At 39.9% G+C, this 15,115-nt stretch overlaps 1 protein-coding gene across 1 annotated transcript; it reads left to right on the top strand.

The window, feature by feature from the left end:
• Positions 1 to 7,131: 7,131 nt before the first annotated feature.
• On the top strand, positions 7,132 to 8,052 carry LOC128707882 (chymotrypsin-1-like). Its single transcript, XM_053802839.1, has 3 exons — positions 7,132 to 7,198; positions 7,301 to 7,842; positions 7,906 to 8,052. Exons 1-3 carry the CDS (start codon positions 7,132 to 7,134, stop codon positions 8,050 to 8,052), a joined length of 756 nt encoding a protein of 251 aa, XP_053658814.1.
• The last annotated feature ends 7,063 nt before the right edge of the window (positions 8,053 to 15,115 follow it).

Raw genomic sequence — 15,115 nt, 5'->3', positions numbered from 1 at the left:
CGACAAGAAATCGAGTGCGGTGCGTCAAAAAATGTGTGCTGCCAGTCAAAACTAAAGTGTAACAACTATAACAAGCCCCACAGTGGATATAAAATTCACCATTTTTGTTATACGAATACAAGCAGGAATTCAAATTTAATATTTCTTTCTTTTCATACATTTTAGTATACACGCCTACGATAGCTAAGGTATTTTCTATAACTGAGCCACAGCGCCAACTGCAAAGACCTGTTATAAACGATTTTTAGTGTTACTTCACATTTAATATACATATTTGCTTCAGCCAAAACGGAATTCCTTATCTCATCAATATACTTCAATAATGATGCAGTTTATTGAAATTGTCGTAAATGTCATGATAGATAAATAGTTATCAATTACATCTACTGTTCAAGGTAATTAAGTAAAGTAAGTAAGTAAAGTAATTGTCGTTGTTGCAGACACATTTCAGCCACCTTTCTGGCAACTTGTACCTTGTCAAAATAATTGTTCGTATTTCGCAAAAACAAAAGTTGGCAAGGCACCTTTTAAGGCAAAAACCTTACATATTCCCATTTGTACCACCACCGTATTAATTGAAGCGCTGCTCGGCAAGTGGCCCATCGTTAACTTCCCCAAGCATTCGATTCGAGCAGCAAGCTGAAAAACTGAAATAAATGAAAGTTGAAAATCCGAATTACCTTCAAATGGACAAATTCTAATGCAAACCCCGATATTGTTGAGATCTCGCGAGATAAACATTGTCTCGTTATACAAAACTCGATGGGGCGGCCCGGTGGCATAATGATAGCGGCGTCGGTCTTCACACGAACGGACCGGACCAAAATCCCATCCGGACCAATCCCCCGTACCAAGAGCTGAAGACGAACAAAACAAATGCTTAAATACTTATTTTAAAAAGGAAATAAACGGAAAATTATATGAGAATAAATACACATACATAGCGGGGAAGAAATGTCTACTCTACATACTCTAAAAACAAAGGAAAAAAGAACATTTATTGGGAAGTTGAAAGATAATGACAACGTAATTGAAGAAAAACTTGAAATTTTTCGTTTTGTCAACAACCTTTTTCAAAAACTCTTCGCCGAGGATGAAAAATTAATAGAATCATGAATCAACATAAAAACCATAATTGCAGAGGACTGTGAATTAAACAGAGCTTTTAGTCAAGCGATAGAAACAAAAGACATATATGATGCAACTAGAACAGCATCCAAGAATCGCAGTTCTTGGACAGACGGTGTGTCATACGAATTTTATGACACGTTCTTTGACGTTATACATAAAGAATTAAATTTAAATTTTAAATGAAGTGTTCAACCTACAAATACCATTTGAATTTGCAAATGGGATAATCGTGTTAGTTTCCAAACAGAATAACAACAATATTGAAAATATTTTTTGTTTTGTATTTGTTGATACAAATCAACAGTCCGATTGAAATTAGCAAATTAGAGCGGAATGATGGAAGAAGAAGAAACAGATGGATTTACACCTGTTAAAAGGAAGAAAGCGGGGCAGGGTTCGCCTGGCAACTACCCAATTAACGTGGATGAAAAATGAGGCAAACTCATCGTCCCCGTGCATACCCGCCGTCTTGGGAGGGACGATTGGATATCTTCTTCATGCCTCGGGAAAATCCGATGGACATAAGAGTAATAGCCAAGGCAATTTTAAAGAAATATGAAGACGTTCTTGATGTTTTTCGGGTACGCATGAACAAAATAGAATTCAAACCAATCCACAAAAGCCAAAACATCGTAGATCTAATGATACTAGATCAAATTTGGCTTTTTCTGATGAACCCCGAGATTACTCCCAGCACCACATGCCATCTCTTACAGAGATACTTGTAGCTTTGTTGGAAACGTTTAAGTTTCCGGCACCGTTGAATGGTTTAGTGACTTGTGCGCTGACGTTTTTGAAAAATTTACTGAAACAATGGTTGTCTCAATGGCCAAACTTGAGTGTGATGGTACGATTGGATGAATAGTCAAAAACGGCCAACTTACTCAAATGAAACTGTAGAACTTTTCTTGGCAAAATAGACCTTTTCAAAATCCTAGTCGGTGAAAACAATTGTGATATTTTTACCCTCTGTGAAACCTGGCTATCATCCGATAATAATATAACCTTCCCAGGATATAATCTAATCCGTCAAGATCGCCTTTCATGGGGTGGAGGAGCGTTAATTGGGATAAAAAGGAGTCACACCTTCTCCCGAATAACAACCCCTGAACAAGACATCGTGGAAAACGTCGCTATTAAGGCAAACGTGGGTGGTCTTGAAATTTCAATTGCATCGATATATATCCCGCCGATAGCCAGGGATGAACAAAGAATGATGGAAAAGATCAAAAAGGATCTTGAAAATCTTGTTTTGGTTTTGCCTGAACCTTTTCTAATACTAGGGGACTTCAACTCTCATGGTATTCTTTTGGGTGGTGGGTTTGATCTCGATCACCAAAGGCATTCACCGAGTCCGCACGTTTTCTGCTAAATGTGACTTAGCACGAAACATCGACTGGAAGAGATACGGCGAACTAGTGGCTGCTTCGCTGTCACTTGTAGACCACAATTTATCTCCCTTAGAGGAGTACCAAAATCTCGCTTCGTGTATAAACGAGTGCGCCCTTGAGGCCCAAACAAGGAGCACCCACCAAGCAAGGACTTATAAAAAACCTCCCACTCCTTGGTGGGACAAGGATTGTCAAGCAGCCTTTAAAGCAAAAAGAAAGGCATTTTTAGAATATTGAAACATGGGCTCTAGACATCTTTATGAAAAATATAGAGCTCTTGAGAAAACATGCAAAAACTTGTTAAAAGCGAAAAAACGTAGATATTGGCGTAAATTTGTTAATAACCTTAATCCTTCCTTTTCGCTTAGTTTGCTATGGAAAACGGCTAAAAGGATGCGAAACTGTAACGTAGAAAATGAGGACGAACATTTTTCTGGTGATTGGCTTGAGAAATTTGCTCACAAATTCTGCCCTGACTTCGTCCCTGCGGATAAGTTCGAACAAAATTCGCTTGGAACTGTTCCTGAATTGGACACATCATTCACCATGGTTGAACTATCGCTGGCCCTCCTATCTTGCAGAAACTCTGCCCCAGGTGTAGAGCTAATCAATAACAAATTGATCCTAAATCTACCGGACATGGCAAAGAAGCATCTATTGAGTATCTACAATAGGTTGCCTGAACACAATATCATTCCGCCAGAGTGGAGGGAAGTAAAAGTGGTAACCATCTTGAAACCGGGCAAACCGGCATCAGATCATCGGTCATACCGACCAATAGCTTTGCTCTCATGTCTTCGAAAGCCCTTCGAAAAGATGATTCTTCTGCGTTTAGAAAAGTGGTTAGAAACAAACAACCTCCTCTCAAGTACCCAATATGGTTTTCGTAAAGGCAAAGGTACGAACGACTGCTTAGCGCTGCTAGTTACGGAAATTGAACTGGCACATGCACGAAAACAGAATATGAGTTCCGTATTCTTAGATATACAGGGGGCTTTTCACTCAGTGTCTCCTCACATACTGTGTCATAAATTAGAAAATGCTGGAATAAGCCCAAAATTAAATAACGTGTTATTCAACTTAATATCGGAAAAGGCAATGAATTTTGATAACGGTCACGTTCAACTGAGGCGGACCATTTTTCACGGACTAGCACAAGGGTCCTGTTTGAGCCCCTTGCTATACAATTTCTACGTAAGTGACATAGACTCGTGTCTTACACCCAATTGTAGTCTAAGGCAACTAGCGGATGACGGCGTTTTATCAATCGCAAGTAGGGACGCCGATGAAATCCAAGTTTCCTTACAAACCACGCTTAACAATTTGTCAGTATGGTCCCATATTCTAGGTATCGAATTTTCTGCAGATAAAACTAAAATAGTTACCTTTTCCTTCTTTAGCAATACTGCGAAAAACGGAGAGAAAAAATTATATAAACCCGATATCACTATTTTTCTTTATGATAAGAAGATTGTAGATACCTAGGGGTTTGGTTCAATTCCCGACTTAATTGGAATAAGCACATACGACATTTAGTACAAAAGTGCACGAGAAGAATCAATTTCTTAAGAACAATTATACGTTTATACGTTTATATAAAACCACATTACGATCCGATTTGGAATATGGAAGTATTTGTTTCCACTGTCCGTCTAAAAAGCATCTAATAACATTAGAAAGAATCCAGTACCGAAGCTTGAGAATCACCGTGGGCAGTATGAAATCAACTCATAACATGTCCTTGGAAGTGATGCCCCTAAAACTACGGTTTTTGTGCCTTTCGCTCCGACTGCTTATCCGTTTTTCCGTATCAAATCCTTTTGTGATACAGAATTTCAAATCGTTACTAGAGACACAATCCGAAAGCAAAATCATGGATTTATACTATGGTTTTGTTTCATTACAGGCACATCCTAGCGCTTTAACAACATCTAATCGTGTCGCGCTTCCAGAGACCTACAGTTCCCTTTTAAACATCGATTCCTCAATGACAGGGGAAACTAGGGCTGTCCCGGAAAGTCTTCGCTGGATGAAAATTCCTAGCATCTTTGTGGACAAGTATGGTTATAAAGACAATCATAAACAGTATTTTACTGATGGTTCATCCTCAGAGAATGATACTGGTTTCGGTGTTTTTAACACAATCACGGAAGTTTTTCACAAATTGAGGCAACCGTGCTCAATTTATATTGCTGAGCTAGCAGCAATATTATTCGCACTACTGCTTAGTGCCCCTGGCCCGATTAGTGCCAGACCGCCAGATGAGTATTTTATCTTCACAGACAGCCTCAGCGCTGTTGAAGCACTCAAAACAGTGAAGTCTGTTAAGAGCCCAAACTCTAGAAGAAAAAAAATTCTAGAAGTCCTAAGCTCCTTGTTTGATAAAGCGTATCGTATTTCGCTTGTATGGATTCCTTCTCATTCAAGCATCACTGGCAATGAGAAAGCGGATAAATTGGCAAAAAGAGGTGCTACTGAAGGTGACCTCTATGATAGACCGATCCTCGTTCATGAATATACCCATTCTCCTAATGAATTCTGTCTGGCCCGTTGGCAGAATCTATGGGGTACAGATGATCTCGGGAGGTTTTATTACTCGGCTTCACCAAAAATTTCCTTACGACCCTGGTTTAACGGGCTCTCTGAAGGTAGAGCTTTCATCCGCATGATGTCAAGACTCATGTCTAATCATTTTGCTTTGAACGCTCACCTTCAGCGTATAAGGGACCATTCAATTATTACGTAACGCAAAAATTGAGAATTTTGCCCCCCCCCCCATTGTAACAAAACGTAACGCTGGAATGAACCCCCCTCAATTAATTACGTAATATTTCGTTAACACCCCCCCCCCCCCCCACCCCCTTTTCCCGGTTATTTTTTTTTATTGCACAAACTTGGTAGAACATTAGGAAATATGATAAATTATGCGATGAAATTCGTTTGAGACTGCATATCGCATACAAATCACACAACTAAAATAGACCCAACCAGTGAGGTCAAAACTATGACGCAGTGGCAATGAGGAATGACGAAAAGAGAATCATCAATAAATTAGACATCTGAACAACTTATTCTATGTTACGTAACATAAAGTTAGAAGGAACCCCCTCCCCCCCGCGAAAAAGGCCATCACGAAATAGACCATCTACTATCTAACTTTGAAGTATAAACGATTTTACTCTCGGATTCTACTTACGCGGAAATTCAAGATACGCGGATATTTCCCGTGTTATAGCGGTCCGCTATAACGGCGTATCTCAGGGACTGCCTGTATTGTTGTTATTCTGTTCGGAAACTAACACGATTATCCCTTCTGCAAATTCAAATGGTATTTGTAGGTTGAACACTTCATTTAAAATTTAAATTTAATTCTTTATGTATAACGTCAAAGAACGTGTCATAAAATTCGTATGACACACCGTCTGTCCAAGAACTGCGATTCTTGGATGCTGTTCTAGTTGCATCATATATGTCTTTTGTTTCTATCGCTTGACTAAAAGCTCTGTTTAATTCACAGTCCTCTGCAATTATGGTTTTTATGTTGATTCATGATTCTATTAATTTTTCATCCTCGGCGAAGAGTTTTTGAAAAAGGTTGTTGACAAAACGAAGAATTTCAAGTTTTTCTTCAATTACGTTGTCATTATCTTTCAACTTCCCAATAAATGTTCTTTTTTCCTTTGTTTTTAGAGTATGTAGAGTAGACATTTCTTCCCCGCTATGTATGTGTATTTATTCTTATATAATTTTCCGTTTATTTCCTTTTTAAAATAAGTATTTAAGCATTTGTTTTGTTCGTCTTCAGCCCTTGGTACGGGGGATTGGTCCGGATGGGATTTTGGTCCGGTCCGTTCGTGTGAAGACCGACGCCGCTACCATTATGCCACCGGGCCGCCCCATCGAGTTTTGTATAACGAGACAATATTTATCTCGCGAGTTCTCAACAATATCGGGGTTTGCATTAGAATTTGTCCATTTGAAGGTAATTCGGATTTTCAACTTTCATTTATTTCAGTTTTTCAGCTTGCTGCTCGAATCGAACTTCAATTAATACGGCGGTGGTAAAAATGGGAGTATGTAAGGTTTTTGCCTTAAAAGGTGCCTTGCCAACTTTTGTTTTTGCGAAATACGAACAATTATTTTGACAAGGTACAAGTTGCCAGAAAGGTGGCTGAAATGTGTCTGCAACAACGACAATTACTTTACTTACTTACTTTACTTAATTACCTTGAACAGTAGATGTAATTGATAACTATTTATCTATCATGACATTTACGACAATGTCATTAAACTGCATCATTATTGAAGTATATTGATGAGATAAGGAATTCCGTTTTGGCTGAAGCACTTATTAAACAGAACTGAGATGTAAACACAATAAGTTTTTCTATACCATGGTACTTTGAAGCTTATCTTGTTTACCGCACACCTAGTGCAAATATGTATATTAATTGTGAAGTAACACTAAAAATCGTTTATAACAGGTCTTTGCAGTTGGCGCTGTGGCTCAGTTATAGAAAATACCTTAGCTATCGTAGGTGTGTATACTAAAAAGTTTGAAAAGGAAGAAATATTAAATTTGAATTCATGCTTGTATTCTTATAATAAAATGGTGAATTTTACATCCACTGTGGTGCTTGTTATAGTAGTTATCGCTATTTTCACAACTTCGGAAGGTAGGGTTTCTTAGTAGGATCTAGGACGGGAGGCTACGTGTTAAAGTTAAAGTGTAAAATATGGCATATCAAAAGTGTTAATTTTTGTGTTTTTTTACACAGTTTATTCCATTGTTGGTGGCCATACATCGTTACCCGGTGCAGCACCATATATTGTTGCTATAAAAACAACTACTGCATCGACATTTGTCTGTGCTGGTGTGTTAGTAAAATCTACATGGATCCTTACTACGGCACAATGTGTCACCGATAAAGCTGCAACGGAGTTAAACATTCTAACTGGTTCTCATCGTTTGCTTACCAACAAAAAAATGTATTCCATTAGTAATATTCAACGACATCCGTCGTACAATGCAACGAGTGGTGCAAGTAATTTGGCATTATTACAGCTATCTGAAGCAGTTTCACTTTCAAAAAGGGTGGAAATAATTGATTTGAATGATGCTTCGACTCCCACCGATACACCTGTCGTATTTTACGGCTGGGGAACTCTATCATACGGTAGCCCAGGGTACTCAAATATCTTACAAACGCTTTACCGTCGCACGTTATCATTAAGTGACTGTCGCACACGAAACGGAATGTCGTACTTATCGGACGGAAATATATGTGCTATCAGCCAACCGGGGCAAGCAGCATGCACGGTAGGTCCACGCGCATCTAAACTAATCTTTCGACGGCAATTTCATTTCTATTTCAATTCACAGATGGACGAAAGTGGCCCTTTAGTCCGAATCGATTCGCCGAAACTCGTGGGACTTTTCCATTATGGGCCCCAATGCAATGGTCGTTCGCCTGATGTATTCGTAGATGTTTTTACCGAAAAAGCATGGATTGATAGTGTTGCCATTTGAGTATCAAAATATTATTCCATAAGATGCATCTTTGTGCAAAAATAATGCACACCAAAAATGTGTGTAATGAAAATTAGTTGAAATACATGAAAAGTTTAACGCCATTGTAAACAGTAATGATTTTTACATACAATACATGATTTTTTTTTTATTTATCTGAAAACCTTCGGGCCGTATCTCTTAATACAGTACATGATAACAATTTTAAAACACAAGCTAACACAAGTTAAATAGCGTTTCACTTAGTTCTGTTGATTTATTTCAAAATTTGAAACGGCATGTTCGATATTCGTTGCATCACACCTACCAATCACCATTTGTGATGGAGGGGCCCAGTGGATTAATAGTACAATATACAATCGTAAATGACATTACTCTCCATATAACATAAACATAATATAATTAACATAAACATAACCTAAACAAGAATAAACACCATTTCAACGCGCAAATTAACAAACAGCGTATTAGAAGACGGGAGAACTAAAAAATCGTGACGAGTGAACAAGTACTGTACAGGCACTGATCTTCATACGACAGAAGTGATGTCAAATCCGGTGCAAGTGATGTTCACCACCTCACAGTAACTATGCAAGCGAGCCAACTAGTAAAATCAAATCTTTCTTACCGTGTAACGCTGGCTAGCCTTGGTGAGGATTTCCAAGCTTTCCATGCTTTCCCATGAAAGCGATGATAGCCTATTTCTGACGACTTTGCGCACAGAAGTTGAAGTGCGTGCAGAGTAAAGAGGAGTGTGAAAGATATTTTTGCATTGGTATGATTGCACTGATCAGTTGCTGAAAGAACGAGAACAGGAACTTTTGTATTATACCATTTGATAGCAATTTACCTCGACGGCGAATCGATGCTGCCACGGAGTCCGAGTCTGAGGGTAAGCAAACGCGTCGGGTTTTGTTGTATGATCAGCGCGTCGATATGCAACATTGGTTTGAAAGCATTTTGGTCATTCGATATGCACTTGCATCAAACGAACAATACCATCCTTATTGTGTTCAAAATGCAAATGAAACTTAACATTAAAAAATGTTAACTTACAAACGAGTAATTGCTTGAAATATGTCAATTATTTTGTCTTGTCTTTTTGTGCAAGTGTTGTATAAAACAAATCATCTTCTCGCTCTTGTCGATGATACGAAACATTATTGAAAACAGAATTATATTGTCATCATGCAGTTAGTTGCTGCAGTTGCATTATGGTGTAAAAAGTAATACATTGGTGATAAATGAGGATTGTTGCTAAAGCATAATTCAAGAAAGAGTGACTACTGTACGTTCTTGCTTCAAATAATAGTTGACGACAGATCAGGTTGAGCATATCATGTTTATTCAATATAATATCACAAAAATAATAAAAAGGTACTCGTAGCAATTTTCGTACCGTTTTAGTCGCTGAACATAGATCGTAGAGTATTGTACGAATGTATGAACATATACACGACTACATGTGAAGACAGTACCGGTACCATGTGAAATGGTACATGGTACGAATACATGTGAAAACGGTACCGCATACGCACTCGGTACAGTGTGGTACAGTACCGCACAAAAAAGGTAAAGATATCACATAGAGTTATTGTTCAGTAATACGATTGTACCAACAATATTCAGATGCCGGTCAAATTCAGATGCCAAGGAAAACGCGTGTAAATGTTCGATATTACATGAGGCCAGTGTTGCTTTCATATAGACCAGTAGTGTTGAGGCAGGTGTGAAGCAAGATGGCACACAACGTTGAACTTTTTTCGTTTCAGGTGTTGGATATTGTTGACGACAGCACCGCATGATTGGGTCAACACGGCCGGTCGACGGAACAAAATGCATACAAGACAACTTTAAAAAACAAACGATATCGAGCAGGATAAAAATGCTGACCGCGATTCGGTCAGCATTAGGTTAAGCAAAACTGAAAAGTGTATAAAACTGCTGACCGCGATCGGTCAGCATTAAGTTAAGCAAAACTGAAAATTGTATAAAACTGCTGACCACGATCGGTCAGCAGAAAATTAGTATATAAGCTAGAATAATTCTTTAATAAAGCGACTTTCAAACCAGAACTCAACAAGAACTAGCGTTTGACTGTTCTCGCCAAGTCGGACGGTAAATCCTCCTGTCTTGGCTCTTTCCCAACGAGTTTAGATTCGTTGTGGAAACTTTATGGTGGCTCCAGAGAGGAAGTGTTGTTACCTGACGCTTACCTCACCAAGAAACGCACTCTACCGGCGCTCCAACGGAGGAAGGCTCGACGCCCTGTAAAAACAGGGAAAACCGCGATTGCCTAAAAATTGTCGGCAAAGGCATAACTACTCATACCGAAAAGTGAACGAGTGTGAGAACGCCTATGAAAGTGCAGAAAGGTGCCTAAGTGCTTGTGCTAAGAAGTGCAAAGTGCAGAGACGGCAATATCAGAAGGGTGACATACGATCACCGATAGTGCTTGTGTTTAAAACGCTGGTAAAGCCGACGTTCGCGATATTGTTCCGGCCGTACCACAGGCTCGTAAGCAAATCGAGTGTGTGCAGTGAAGCGCAAATGCAGAAAGACGAAGAACGACGTTAGAACACTACGTTCGAACCAAGATCAACAATTACTAAAGTGTCATCAGTTTAACAATTTATGCGTGTGGCATACGTTCGCAGCAAGAACGTAGTGAAAAGGCCATAAGACGCTAACGACCGCTGTTCATGAACGTTAACGCTGTGCTACCGCAAGAACTAGCAGTGTTCTCCAATTGAAACAGCAGCTACACCGCGGGCGAGCATACACGAGGTGCATCCCCAAGCTAAGCCGTCTCCGGCGTCCCGAGAAACCACGAACATAAACGTGTTTTTTTGCGAAAAAAGTGCGAACTAGAAGAACTAAGGTTCTGATAAAGAGCGCGAGTGATTGAGCGACACGTGTACTCTGCTAGTTATTGGTGCAGAACGCGTCCGGCTTGCTGAAGTGTGTTCATCCGCAGGCAACTCCATTGCCTGACAGTCACTACCCTGAGAAAACCCGACTATCCAGCGAAAGAAGTGCGACGGCAGAATTACCGACGCAGCGGATCTGAAGGCGACCAGAAGGAAGGGGATCTGACGATTTGGTGAGGAACATCCGAAGACGACCTCGAGCAGAACGAGCAGGAGCAGGGGAAACAACGACGACACAGCTCTGTCCATCCGCCAACGACCGCGCAAGTCATCATATCCACCAGTACCAGCAAAGTGAGTAGTATGGATATCATATTCAAAAGTAACCCAAAGGGGAATTGCAAGCTATGCAAGAACCCCGATGAGTGGGACACGCAGGTTAACTGTATTGAATGTGACCGATGGTTACATCTCAAATGCCTGAAATTGGAAGGGCCCGTAAAAAAATATGTGTGTCCAAAATGCCTCGCTATAGCTGAGGAACGCAAGGGTAGTAGGGAGGCATTAATGCAGGCAGAGAAGCTCCTAACTGAAAAATTTGAAGCGGAAAAAAGATCCAAGGAAGAAAAGGAAAGGTGTGAAAGGGAAATAGAAAGATTAGAAGACATCCTAAGAAATGAAGAAATTCATAATCAAACCGACTCTTTACAAAACGACTTACAGACATTAACAGGGAAGGTGGAAAATCTAGGCAAGCGTAAAATTCTAAAACTACCGGAATTTTATGGTAACTATCGAACATGGCCCGGATTTAAACTGCTGTTCGAAGAAACTACTCGAACCGAAAAATTAACCAACTTGGAAAATCTCACCCGGCTCCAAACACACCTTAAGGGCGAAGCATTGAAGTCCGTTAGCGGACTTATGCTGAACCCAAATAACGTGGATGCCATCTTAGAAAGATTGGGTAGATTATACGGCAATCCACTTAGTATCTTTAACGCTCTATTGAAAGACCTCATGGCAGTTAAAGGGGTATCTTTAGAAAACCCAGCCACGGTAATAGAACTTTGTAATGCGCTTAACAATATGGTTGAGAACATGACAATGTTAAACCAAAAGGAGTACTTGATGGATCAGAGGCTTCTTACGGATTTAATCTCGAAGCTTTCTCCTGAACTTAAAACTCGGTGGCTTCGAGAGTCCCTCAACGATGAAGGTGGCAAGGTTAAAAATTTGGCAGATTTTGCCAAATGGCTAAAACCAACAGAAGACGTAGCAATTACGCTCGTCGCTATGGAAGGGCAAAAGGAAAGATCGACAAGACTAAATGCTCATTTTTCAACTAGTCGCCAAAATTCCAAGGGTTGCCTAATTTGCAGTCGTCCGCACGAAACGACGTCTTGCTATAAACTAAAAAATGCTCCTGTAAATGAGCGATGGAAAGTTTTGAAGGGAAAGAATGTGTGTACTAACTGTTGCAAGTTCACCAACCATACAGCCATCAACTGTCGGTCAAATCCACAATGCACAGTTGACGGTTGTGGCCGACGGCAGCACGTCATATTACATGAGGAGAGAACCAACCACCAGATTGGCGAATCTTCAAGGGGGCGTTTAAACTTTCATCAAAATTCCGAACAATATCTGTTCCAAGTTCTCTCAATAACCGTTTATAGTGGAGATACTTCTATCAAGACGTACGCGCTAATTGATCCTGGTTCCTCCACTAGTCTCATGACAGAGGACTTGAGGCGTAAACTAAACGTCTACGGACCAAGAAAACCTCTAACGCTTTCCTGGACGAATGGCTGCCACCAAGTGGAAGCTGAAAGCATGTCAGTGGCGCTCAAATTAAGAGGACCTAATGGTAGGATGCTCTGCATCAAAAACATTAGAACTGTGAATGAACTTGATCTCCCAACACAGAGCATGAACGTTAGTGCCCTAAAGAGAAAATTTTCTCACTTAAAGGCGGTGAACATAGCAGGCTATGAAAACGCTAAACCCGCCGTCCTGCTAGGCCTCCCACATGCATATTATACTCAAGCTATTGAGTCAAAAGCAGGAACACCCGATGAACCAGTGGCGCATAAAACACGCATTGGATGGGTCATTTTTGGAAAATGCAATCATGGAGATACAACAGGGCGACATCACTTGGTCACCGTGCAAGAAAAGAAAGAAGAAGAAGAGAAATCGCTGAGAGAACTTATGAAAGGATTTTTCTCAACGGAGGAATTTGGTGTTAGAGAAACTAAATCCTTACCAAAGTCAAAGGATGATGAAAGGGCTATCAGAATAATGAGCAGCACCTTAAAGTATAAAAGAGGACAATACGAAATTGGTCTATTGTGGAAAGACTCCGATGTATCTCTTCCAAATAGCTACGCACAGGCGTTAAAACGGCTCGAAAGTCAAGAACGCAAAGTGAAAAATAATGATGAAATGAAAGCATGGTATAAAAAACAAATAGCCGATTACATTCAGAAAGATTACGCTCGCAAATTAACACCGTTTGAACTTCTAGAAACAAGCTCTAAGATTAACTACATTCCACACTTTGTAGTCGTCAACCTTAACAAACCCATTCCAAAACCTAGGCTAGTTTTTGATGCAGCCGCAAAAAATGAAGGAGTTTCATTAAACTCTACCCTTCTATCCGGACCAGACACCACTACCTCTATCTTTGGAGTATTAATACGTTTTCGCGAATTCCCCATTGCATGTTCTGGAGATATTAAGGAAATGTTTCATCAGATACGGATCCGCGAGGAAGACCAGGTTGCTCAAAGATTCTTATTCAGAGACAACCCGTGCGATGAACCTCAAGTTTATACAATGAATGTAATGACCTTTGGAGCAACATGCTCCCCGGCATGTGCCCAATTTGTTAAGAATCAAAACGCCTTGAAATATAAGGATAAGTACCCTAGAGCAGTGGAAGCAATCTTAAAAAATCACTACGTTGACGATTATCTTGATAGTTTTCGTACTATTAATGATGCAATCCAAACCATCAACGAAGTATGCCTCATACATGACAACGCGCATTTCTTTATAAGAAATTTCGTTTCCAATTGTCACGAGGTAATAAAAAATATACCGGAAAACAGGTCTTCACAACAAGAGTTACTCCAGATCTCAAATAAGGAGACGAATTTTGAAAAAATTCTGGGACAATACTGGGACAAAACGAGCGATGTATTGAGGTATAAAATCAAAGACATCCCTTGCATCAACCTATCCAAAAGGGAGATGCTTGCCTTTGTGATGAAGATATACGATCCCTTAGGCCTAGCTTCAAACTTTACCATACAAGCAAAGGTAATTATTCAAGAAATTTGGAAAACAGAACTGGATTGGGACAGCCCAGTACCAGAACGCATAATGATACAATGGCTCCAATGGATGGGAAGAATAAAGGAATTGGAGGGCATACAAATTCCAAGATGTTATTCGAAATCTAACGATGTTCAAAAAACTGAAATGCATACTTTCGTTGACGCCTCGGAGAAGGCGTTCGCAGCGGTAGTATATTTGAGAACCTTGAGCAAAACAGGTATAGACGTAAATATAATAGCAGCAAAAACCAGAGTGGCACCAATAAAGCCACTTTCCATTCCAAGGTTGGAGCTGCAAGCAGCAGTTCTCGGAGCTAGGCTCGCTGAAACTGTCAAAAAGGAGATGAGAATCAAAACTGAACAAGATTACTTTTGGACAGACTCCAAAACCGTCTTAGGATGGATTAACGCCGACCCACAAAAATATAAACAGTTTGTGGCTGTGCGCATTGGAGAAATTCTAGAATGCACCAGCGCTCATCAATGGAAATGGGTCCCCTCCGATAAAAACCCTGCAGATGAAGCTACTAAAGTCACAACAAAGAAATCTATTTGGCTGAATGGGCCAGAATTCTTAAAACAAGAACACATTGAAAGTAAAGACCCAACGCCAATTGTCACACAAGAAGAAATACGTCCAAGCTACACTATCAAAACTGTTGAAAGACAATCATTCGAATTTATAAGAACCGAATGGTGCTCTAATTGGAATAGACTAAAAAGAGCACTTGCAATCAGTCTAAAGTTCATTGATTTATTAAAAAGCAAAGTCCGAGGAACCAAATTTGTACCTATTATACAAAAAACTGATCTTGACGAAGCAGAGAAGCTTCTACTACAAAAGGCTCA

Source organism: Anopheles marshallii, chromosome 2 (assembly GCF_943734725.1).
Source record: "Anopheles marshallii chromosome 2, idAnoMarsDA_429_01, whole genome shotgun sequence".
NCBI classification, from domain to species: domain Eukaryota; kingdom Metazoa; phylum Arthropoda; class Insecta; order Diptera; family Culicidae; genus Anopheles; species Anopheles marshallii.
Note: the sequence above shows the minus strand (reverse complement) of the source record. Positions and strands in the feature narration are given on the sequence as shown.